Raw genomic sequence first — 10,913 nt, forward strand, 5'->3', positions numbered from 1 at the left:
AAGGCTGTTATATTAATAAGAATCCCTTGAGTTTAGACGGTTGAGGGTTGATCTGATTGAGGCGAATAAAGGGGTTTCGATACAGAGAAACTATTTCATCTGATGGTTGGGGGAATCCAGAATAAAGGGGGCATCGTCTTAGAATCGGAGCTAAGCCGTTTAGCAGTGAAATCAGGAAGCATTTTTTCACACAAAAGATAGTGGAAATCTGGAACTCCCAACTTGGGGCTTGAACCCACAATCCTCTGACTCCGAGACGAGAGTGCGACCAACTGACCCAGACTGACACACAAGGAAAGGGGTGGGGGGTGGTGGCGTGGAGTGGCGATGGTAATTGGTGACTGGGGAGGGGAATCAGCTGACTGCAGCAGAACCTGATCTTGTTGTTACAGATGATTTACCTCCTGCAGTCGTGGCCGGAGCTCCCTGCACTACACGCCTTGGAGCTCCTGGACTACAGCTACCCCGAGCGCTATGTCCGCTCCTTCGCGATAAACTGCTTAAAAAATCTCAGGTACGTCATCATATTAATAATAATAATAATCCTCGCAATTGGTGTAGCGCTGTAACATCTCGTTGAGATGTCTAGGGATATCCAGTAAAGTGGGCGAAACTCAACACCCAATTGCACACAATAGCGTCCCCGGTGGGGTGTAGCTACTGACATATTTGTTGGCAGCGGATTTGCACGCAGCAAAGCGTGAGAATCCGCCAGATTTCGTCTTGCTTCGGCTTAGGTTGGACATCCTGGTTGAATAAACTCTTCTTTCGCTCCCCGCAGTGAGGAGGAGCTGTTTCAGTATCTCCTACAACTGGTGCAAGTGCTGAAGTATGAACCTTACCTGGACTCGGAACTCACAAAGTTCTTACTGAACAGGGCCCTGGCCAACAAAAAGATAGGACACTTCCTGTTCTGGCATCTCAGGTAAGGATTCTGTTCAAGGAACAGGAATAGGCCACTCCGCCCCTTGAGCCTGTTCCGCCATTCTGTTCGATCATGGCTGATCTGTACCTCAACACCAATTACACACCTAAAGTTGAAAAGGGTTGGCATCTGGCTTTAAACAACAACAACAACATATTACATTTACACAGCGCCTTTCACGTCAGCAGGACATAACAAGGTGCTGGACAGTCAAGGAATTGGACCCGAGCTGGGGCTTTGGGATCAGCAGGGGTGGGGGTAGGAGGCACGGACGAAGAGGAGGGTCTTGAAATGCAAAAATTAATTTAAACGTAAGATTAATGCTTATAATCTCCACAAGCTATTGGAGCTCTCAGCAGTTTGGTTTGAACACTCCTTAAACCAAGTGATTCTGTCCGTATCAAGACACCAGGCTGCCCGAGAAGAGACGCAATTCTCGGTTATATTTCGAACAAATCCCGTTTGTGCTGTTTCAGGTCAGAAATGCATGTCCCAGCGGTCTCACTACGGTTTGGATTAATTCTGGAGGCGTACTGCCGGGGAAATAACTACCACATGAAGTCCCTGATGAAACAGGTGAGTTGATGCAAGTGTATTCATTTCCCATCGTTTAGCTCAGTGTTGCCCAACCTGCGCAAGGAACATTATTATCATTATTTTTATTACTTATTGAGGATAGGTTTGGCCCACAAAATATCCGGTCGACTCGCTTAACGGAATATTCTGCAAAGCGCTTTGAGACGTCTCGAAGACGCGATAAGGCGCTGTATGAAATGCGAGGGTTATTACTGTATTATTGACAACCTCGACGGGTTCTTGTGTGCTTTTCCAGTGCGAATCGCTTAAGAAAATGAAAGCCCTGAACGATTTTGTGAAGTCGAGTTCCCAGAAGACAACCAAGCCGAAAACCAAAGAGGCCTTGCATCTGTTCATGAGGCAGGAAGCCTACATGGAGGCACTCTCCAACCTCCACTCGTCCCTGAACCCCAGCAGCCTCCTCACCGACCTCTGGTATGTCAGACCCAACCGCTCGCTAGGTGTCTGCTCACTGTGGCGCAGCCTTCCTTGAAGGAGGGGAGCGAGGCGAAGGACCGTGGGATGGAGTTCCAAAGGGTGGGGGCGGAGAGGCTGAAGGGCGGGCAGGGCAGGGCAGGCAGGGCCGGGCGCGGCAGTGGGAGTGGGGGGTTGGGGGAGGTGGGTGGGACGCAGAGCGGGCCAGAGCCCGCTGAGCGGAGGGAGGGGATTTTCAGTGTGGGGGGTCCGTTCCTTTGCTCTTGGCCGCTCACGCCTTGCGATGCCTCGCTTCCCCAGGGTGGACAAGTGCAAGTTCATGGATTCTAAAATGAAGCCCCTGTGGATCGTGTACAAGAACGAGAAGTACGACGGCGATCCGATGGGCGTCATGTTCAAAAACGGCGACGGTGAGAGAATATTTCGCCCACTTCGAGATTCCGACCCTCGTCCACTACAACAACTGGGGTTTACGTAACCACCCCTTCCCCACCACCCCCCTCGCGTAGGGTAGTGTCCCAGAGCGATTGACGGTAGCGGAGCATGACACCGAGTCGTTGGGGGTGGGGGGGGAGAGGGGGCGGGAGGTGACCGTAGGCGCTGGTCGAATAGGGAGGTCTGCAAGCGCGACCTGAAGATGGGGGAGGGAGCAGGCAAGAGGGAGGGCATTCCAGAGTTTTACAACGCCTTGGGACGTCCTCCTGACGTGAAAGATGCTGTACATTTGTGGCTGGCGTTTGTGGAACGAGACAGGGATGGGCTGTCAGCCTGGACCAGTTGGTAGCTCTCTCGCCTCCCGAGTCGGAGGGTTGCGGGTTCAAGCCCCGCTACGTTGAGATTTTGTCCGGGCGAACCCTCCACCGCATTGTCAGAGGTTGGAGTCAGTGTAGGGAAGTGCTTTGAGACATTGCGACAACCTGACACAGGGCCTTATCAAACACAATAATTATTATTATTTATTAGTTGTTATTAGTGTTGTGGCACTCGATCCCCAAATTGACAATAACTCTTAAAGCGTTGTAAATTCTTTAAACTCTGGACCGCTCTCCCTCAATCCCTCCGCCTTGCCCCCTCTCTCCCCTTTTTCAAGTCCCTTCCTCTTCGAAACGTGCTTATGGCCACCTGCCCCCCCTCTCCCCCCAACCCCCCACCCACCCACCCCCCACCCACCCCCCCACCCCACTGGCTCGGAGTCTCGCTTTAAATGCTTCCGAGACGCTACCCTGGCTGGAGGGCGCTACACTATATAAGTGCAATTGTTGTCGTTCCCACCGTTAGAATTTCTCTCAGCTCATCGTCCTTTTCTGTTCGTTTAAAGAAGATTTTTTTTTGACTGTCCATAGATCTTCGTCAAGACATGCTAACGATTCAGATGATTCAGCTCATGGATGTCCTGTGGAAACGACAGGGCCTGGACTATAGGTAAGGAAGGACTTCTTCTTAAACCTGGCTGCAGGGGTAACGCGAGCGGATTCCAGGGGAGGGTAGAGAATGCGGTCACTCAATCCACCACTGTCTGTGGGACGAGGGCTGCCATGTTGTGCAATTGGCTGCCGTGTTTCGCCTGCAAAGTACGCAGTCAAAGTGCGAGACGTCTCAAAGTGCTTCACAGGAAAGTGGAGTGACTCACAGCCAACTCGGCAGCCAATTGCGCACAGCAGTGCCTGATGACATTTAAGTCCTCCCGACACGAAAGGTGCGATGACAAACGTGGGTTATCAGTAGATATTAGTATTAATGGTTGGGAACGATTGTTCTGAACTGAACGTCTGCGTTCTTCGTGTCTCAGGATGATCCCATACGCCTGCCTTTCCACCGGAGACAAGACGGGACTGATCGAGGTGGTCTCTCGGTCCGAGACGATCGCCAACATCCAGCTCAATAAAAGCAACATGGCAGCCACGGCAGCCTTTAACAAGGACGCACTGCTGAACTGGTTAAAATCCAAAAACCCCGGGTAAGAGCGATCTCCAAGTGCGCCCAGTGGGGTCTGCGCAGAATTGGCACACGGGGAGGCCATTCGGCCCCTCATGCATGTCCCACCACTGCCTCCTCTTCACTGATACATTGGCCCTAACGGTGGTCCTAGCTGGACAAGCAGCGGGAAAGCTTGCCAGACAGCAATATCAATGGCAAGCTCTACGGTTTTAGATGGTTAAACTCCACCAGTTACCCCCAACGCTCCCCCCCCAAGCCTTGGCTCTTGCCAACCTTCGCCTAAGACTTTCCGGAATTAGGTAAGCAAGAATGCGTCCCTCCAGAGAGAGAGAGAGAGAGAGAGAGCATTCCATTGCAACAACCTATCTCTGGGATTTCCATGTATAGGTGGGATGCGTGAAATTCTCAATACTCTGACACCCGGCTGACCCAAACAAAACAAAAAACTGTTGAATGTTTACAACCACAACACGAAAATTGCATTTGTAAAGCGCCTTTCACGTCAGGAGGACGTCCCAAGGCGCTGAACAGCCAGGGATCAGGACCCGAGGGTGGGGGGAGGTGGCAGGGTTGGGATGAGGGAGGGCAGAGGGGGTCGGAGGGTCTTGAGTTGTCCCTCGAAGGAGGCAAGAGTGGGCGCGAGGCGAAGGTTTTGTGGGGTGGAGTTCCGAAGAGTGGGGGCAGAGAGACTGAAAGCCCGGCCGCCGATGGTAGGGCGGGTCGGGCGGGAGACCTGGAGCAGGCCGGAGCCCGCTGAGCGGTGACATCCTAGTAACCCTACACTGACCTCTCGCCATTACCACAATACCCTTCTGGGAAGAACGCTGACCTGAACCGTACACAGAATTCTCGGTGTGGTCTAACCAAGCGTTTAGACAATTGTAACGTTACTTCCCCACTTTTGTACCCTGTTCCTCTGGACATAAAACCCAGGTCCCAATCTGCATTCGTCACAGTAAAGTGCGGTGTCTGTGGGACGTTTCTGTGTAGAAATCGCCTCCTCCTTCGCCCGTGATATGCACAAACACGAAACGAATGACCCGTCGTTGATGGAACCCAAATAGAATTGCATCCACTTGGGATTGGTTAACTCTTGTTAGGTCGTAGCGACATGTTTATATCTTCTTTATCTTACAGGGAAGCACTGGATCGAGCTATAGAGGAGTTTACCCTCTCGTGTGCTGGCTACTGTGTAGCCACGTACGTACTAGGAATTGGTGACCGACACAGTGACAATATTATGATTCGGGAAAATGGACAGGTAGGAAGGAATTCAAAGTGTTTTTGCCTCCGTCCCCACACCCCCCCACCCCACCCCACCCCACACACACAGGGAGGGGACTGTCAAAACACAGCGATATGTAATGCTCTGTTAACAAGCCCGTCATAGCATAATTGGCCAAATATTTCTCTAAAAGGCCGTCGCGTTTGATTCAGCGCCATCCGTGTCGGGAGGACATCTCCAAGAGCTTCACACCAACCACAGCAACGACAACTCGTGTTTAAGTAGCGAGGGATAGAGTCTCGGAGCGCTGCACGGTGGCGGAGTTAGAAGGCTGGAGAGAAGGACGGGAGGGGGAGGGACGTGGTCATAGGCACGGTCGCAGAGGCAAGCCTTAAAGGTGAAATTTAAAGATGGATAAGGTGGGGGCGGGAGGAGTTGGCGGATTTATTAATTAGAATTGATAATTTGTGAATCACAGGATTTACGGTAATAATCATAATCCGTACTCTGTGAGTCTCGTATTAAAATAACATACTCTTGTTCTTCTGTCCCCTCCCCCATTCTTCTTGACCCCTCCACCCACGCCACCCCACCCCACACCACCCCCCCCACCCTACACCCCCACCCACAGCTTTTCCACATTGATTTCGGGCACTTCCTGGGAAACTTCAAGAGTAAGTTCGGGATCAACAGGGAACGGGTGCCATTCATCTTAACCCACGATTTTGTGCACGTGATTCAACAAGGCAAAACCAGCAACAGTGAGAAGTTTGAGAGGTAATCCAGGCCCGACAACAAAACCTGGGGAAGGGAGGGGGTTTAAAGGCTTTGCAAATTACGCTGGTCTTAAAGTCACGGCATATCACGAGGGTAGTGGAAATCTGGCACTCTCTCCCTCCCCCGAAAGGCTGTGGATGCTGAGTCAAATGGGGTGATTTGATTTGAGGTGTTTAAAATGACAAAGGGATTCGATAGCTGTAACTACAGAGAAACTATTTCCTCTGGTGGGTGGGGGTAACTCCAAAGCAAGGGGTGGTGGGCGGGGGTGGGGGGGTGGTGGTGGGAGGGTGCCATCATCTTAAAATCAGAGCCAGGCCATTTAGGAGTGAAATCAGGAGGCAGTTTTTGTCACAAAGAGTCGCGGGAATCAGGAACTCTCTCCCTCTCCAGCTGTGGATCCATTCGAATTTTCAACGTGGAAAGATATTTGTGAGGTCAGGATATCAAGGGAGAATGGCGGAACAGGCTCGAGGGGCTGAATGGCCTCCTCCTGTTTCTGCGTCCTTATGTTCCTGTAAACCGCCCTGTCCATGCAAGAAGGGAAGGGGCTAAGATGGAATATTTCTAAGAAATATTCTCTCTTTCTTCCCTCCCCCGTGGATGGAGCCAGAGTTCAAAGTCACATTTTATTTGAGAGTGAGGGGGAGTGGTGGGGGGGAATAAAAAATAAATTCCTTTCGCCCAAACCCCTGCTGTCAGGGCAGATATTTCGGTCTGGAATGTTTTTTTTTGGTGGGGGGTGGGTGGGGCTGTAACTCCGGAAGATTCACACGGAATTCTCTTTTTATTTTTCTCTTCTCTTTTTTCCCCCTTTCTTTTTCTCTCCTCGGCTGCGCGGGAAAAAAAAAATAAAACGACGAAGGTTCCGGAAGTATTGCGAGCACGCCTACATGATTCTCAGGAAGCACTGTCCTCTCTTCATTAACCTCTTCGCTCTGATGCGAGCAGCTGGACTGCCTGAGCTCAGCTCCTCCAAAGACATCCAGTACCTCAAGGTGAGCGACTTTGCCCACTCGGCAGGAAGCTTTCGGGCTCCGTTAGAAAACCCGGCGAGCCCTTTGCCCGTCGCTGTTGGCCGACGTGGAACCGCGCGCACATGGCACGCACGTGGCCCCCGAGGCAGCAAGAGCCTCCCCTGCTGCCGTGCGTGACTCAGTCACTTGGCACCTCCCAACTGCTCCGATCTGCTTGCTCCCCACTCCACTAACCCAGCGACTGGCTCCAGCCTCCTGCTTGTTCCTCTTTTGCCCCCCCCGTTCCACCGTCGTTGGTCGCGCTTTCAGCCACTACGCGCCAAACTCTCCCTCAAACACTCCACCTTNCCCACCCCTCCACCTTTCCGTCCCCACCTTCAGGTTAAGACCTTCCTCTTCGATTGTGCCTAAGGTCAACCTCTCCCCTCCCTCTGGCTGTCCTGTGTGAGGGGCGCTTATATACATGCAAGTTGTTGGTGGTCACGCACTCTGCTTAGAAACCCCCCCACCCCCCAGTGCTGTATTGGAGCATCAGCTCAGACTACATGAGCTCCGAGTCCTGACATGGGGCGGGGGGGTGACTCGAACTTGAATGAGCTTGAATTAATTTGAATTGCTGGCCGTGTTTGCTCGACAGGATTCACTGGCTTTAGGGAAAACCGAAGAAGAGGCACTGAAACACTTCAAAATGAAATTCGACGAAGCTCTGAGGGAGAGCTGGAAGACCAAGGTGAACTGGATGGCTCATAACGTGGCCAAGGACAATAGATCCTAGCTGAGCTGGATCTATTATGAAGATTATTATTATATTTATTATTATGATCTATTATGAGAGAGTGAGAGATCGAGAGAGAGAGGGCGAGATCGAAAGAGAGAGAACAGAGGACAAGTGACAGATAAACCGCCCCACCAGCGTGTCACACCTACAAATACTGGGACAACACTTTAGCTGACGGGCTGTGTGAGTGCGTGTGCGAAAACCACAGAAATGTTCTCTCTCAACACTTTGTTTTGTTGCCCCCACCCCACCCACCCCACCTCTGATGGACTGATGGACTCCGAGAGAAAGATATTTACATGAGCAAAGCAAGGCATCAGAATCTGGACAATCTCCCCCCTCTCTTTCTCTCCCATCTCCTCCTCCAACCCCTCTCCCCCACAACCCCCCACCACCACCACGAACTCGCTGGTCCTCGACTTAAAACGAACAAGGCGTTTAAAGTACTCAGACTCTTGCAGAATTTGGGGAGATGTTTCGGACAACTCTGCCTTTCGTTTGCCGGAAAGTTGACCACAAAGGATGGTGTGTGTGTGTGGTGTGTATGTGTGTGTGTGTGTGTTAAAAGAGCCGGTCAGCTCCAAGAGTCGGGGCAGTGCGTGTATTTTTTTTCCACCACAATAAAAAGGCTGCACAATTACTGATGTTGACGAGGTAGAGGCTTAAGGAGCAGGAAAACTTTTGCGACTCTCCACCACCAACAACCACCACCATCAATTTGCTCGCCAGATGAACGGCACCGTCTACAAACAAACACTTCTCTCCCCTTCGTGGTCTTGAGCTCGGTTGGTTAGCAGAATCGGAAACGCACGTTTTATTTCGACCTCGTCCCTGCCTTCTCCGTCACCTCGTCTGGTTATCATCACCAACGTTTGCTCTTCTTCTCTCTCTTCGGTGCTGCACAATAAGTCTGGCACCAAGAGTGAGCATTAAAATAATAATAATAATAATACATGCATTTGATACAGCGCCTTATCACGTCGTTCAGACGTCTCAAAACGCTTCACAGGACACGCTGTAAAGTAAATTGACTGTCTATTTTGTGGGCGAAAAACGGCAGCCAATTGCGCCCGGCAGAGTCCCCACAAACAGTCGTGGATTGAAGTGACCAAATTATGATCATAATTTTTTTTTGAAGGGGATTTGTACCTCCGGAAAAGTGATCCGCTCTGTCGACTAACAACCGGGTTGGATCGAGTGACCAAATTATTATTGTTGTTGTTTATTTTTAAGCGGATAACTTAGCATCGGATAACTTAAGTCTCTTGTTTGTCGGTATGTCCCTGGAGCGTGAGACAGTGCTTCTGTGAAGCATTTCCCTGTTCACCAGCTTAGCCGGGAACAGGCACAGCCCAGGCTTTGTGCGACACGGTGGATTTGAAGCGTCCGCCAATGGGGGAGAAAACAAAAAAGCGACTCCAAAGCAAGTCACGAAGCGAAGGGAAGGGGTCTCTTTATCTGCGAAGAATTCTGATCACCCGGTATTTTTTACCATAATGTTCGTCAAAGACCAATCACACAGCCAGTCTCTCTTGGACCCTCGACGTACAAGAGTTTGGCGAGTGGGATTGAGTCTGCGTGAATAATAATAATAATAATAATAATAAGGCAGCTTTCAATAACTTTTGTTTTAAAGTTAAAACCAGACCCACTTTTGAGTCGATTTTTTTTGTTCGTTTGTTATTTTTTTGCATTTTAGATTGCGAAAATGGGAGGGAAAATGCTTCTATTTATTAACGTTTGAAAAAAAACATTTTCTCCCGAAGGTTTCCGGCTTTTGAGGGCGCTGTCAATTTTGTACGTCGCTCTGCAGAGAAGGAACTACAGTAAATTCCTGAGTTTGCCCCCACGCCCCCCACACCCCGTCTTCTCCTTCAACTCCCCCCCCCCCCCCCCACCCACCCCACCTTTAGATATCGGCAAGAAACCATCACTCCATTAGAAAATAATGTCTCAGTATATAGTTTGGGGGTATGACATGTCAAGCGACTGCCAGGAATGGTGGAAGCTGAACTGAAAGGACCTCGGTCTTCTTTCGCTTAGCAAATTCTTATGTTCTTATAATAAACCACTTGAAACTGAAGACCTGGAATAACCACTGTGGACGTGTAACACTGCACTCTGAACATTTCTGCTCCAGATCCCTTTTCAGTCATACCAATTTCAACCAAAGTCGCCTTGCCTTGGCAGCGTTTGTCAGTACGAATGAGGCAACTGTGTATTTGCACCTTTGGAGGGGTTTAAAATGTGCCTTTGGGTTTCTGTTTTGCTTCTTCTGCAGACCTGTTTGTTGTAAATGAGCTATTTAATATTTGCCTATTTAAAAAAAAAGACTCTGATTTGTGTTTCATCGTGCCGTCCATAATGAAGCTTTCGTGTGTGTGTGTGTGTGTGTGTGTATGTGTGTTAGAAATCTGGAAATAATTAAACAATTGTTCCTGAAAGGAAATGTTTACAAAAATGGTTATCGCAGAACGTCTAAAGTGCTTTGTGTGAACTTAATTTTGCTGTCCCGAATTCGCCCCTACCACCCCCCCCCCCCCTTACACACACACACACACGTATGTGTGTTTTTCTATTGAAAAAAAATTATTCTCGATACACTTCTGGAGGGAGTGAAATTGTGTTTTGTGCACAATCTCTACGTTCCGATGTCTCTATGTTCCAAAGTCTAAAAATGTGTATAAAGACGTTATTATTTGGATGAGGTGGTACTGCTCTTTATTTGACTCCTGCTTCTAAACAAATAAATAAAGAAGTTAACCTTACATTTGATACCTCACTGTCAGAAAGAGGTCTCAAAACTTTATTCCTAGGATTTACTGTAAAGCGTAGTGACTGTATTTTGTAGGTAAGCGTGATGAGTTGCCATAGAAAGAAATACAAAGTCTCTCTCCCACCCTTTAAAAGAGGACGGAGAGGTTAAATGAGGTGCTTTGCCCTTCGCAAAATGGTCAGCCTGTTTTATTTCTAAACTTCGGGCAAATTGCTTGGAGCATTTCGTCAGGGCTCAAACTCACGACATTCCACACAAAAGGCTTGCGATGTGAGCGAGACACACAAAGGGCCCTGTTATAAGAGCAAAGGAAACATGTGGAGCGAGACCGAGCAGAGCAAACCCTTTCTGAAGGAGCGTGTAAATGCTCAGCGCCACGCACTCTCACTTGACGTATTAGATCTCCTGACTGGTTCGCATTCCACGGAAGATGTTCCCACGATGGCTGTGCGGAATGCAGTCGGTCAGGAGACCAGGACTGAGACCGTCGGAGCCGCGAGCCATTC

At 49.8% G+C, this 10,913-nt stretch overlaps 1 protein-coding gene across 6 annotated transcripts in view; it reads left to right on the forward strand.

Annotated features, from left to right (window-relative positions):
- Positions 1–8,271, forward strand: part of pik3cd (phosphatidylinositol-4,5-bisphosphate 3-kinase, catalytic subunit delta) — a 51,207-nt gene extending 42,936 nt beyond the window's left edge. For all 6 annotated transcript variants that reach the window (XM_042343649.1, XM_042343648.1, XM_042343651.1 and 3 more), the window contains 11 exons: positions 393–514; positions 782–925; positions 1,402–1,501; positions 1,758–1,936; positions 2,237–2,346; positions 3,280–3,358; positions 3,726–3,893; positions 5,012–5,135; positions 5,731–5,876; positions 6,742–6,874; positions 7,491–8,271. In XM_042343649.1, coding sequence (XP_042199583.1) covers positions 393–514; positions 782–925; positions 1,402–1,501; positions 1,758–1,936; positions 2,237–2,346; positions 3,280–3,358; positions 3,726–3,893; positions 5,012–5,135; positions 5,731–5,876; positions 6,742–6,874; positions 7,491–7,628 — 1,443 coding nt within the window. In that variant the 3' untranslated portion in view covers positions 7,629–8,271. The remainder of the gene's footprint in view (positions 1–392; positions 515–781; positions 926–1,401; positions 1,502–1,757; positions 1,937–2,236; positions 2,347–3,279; positions 3,359–3,725; positions 3,894–5,011; positions 5,136–5,730; positions 5,877–6,741; positions 6,875–7,490) is intronic.
- Positions 8,272–10,913: the final 2,642 nt, after the last annotated feature.

The sequence above is a fragment of the Callorhinchus milii genome, unplaced genomic scaffold (assembly GCF_018977255.1).
Source record: "Callorhinchus milii isolate IMCB2004 unplaced genomic scaffold, IMCB_Cmil_1.0 Scaffold24, whole genome shotgun sequence".
Taxonomy (NCBI): Eukaryota; Metazoa; Chordata; class Chondrichthyes; order Chimaeriformes; family Callorhinchidae; genus Callorhinchus; species Callorhinchus milii.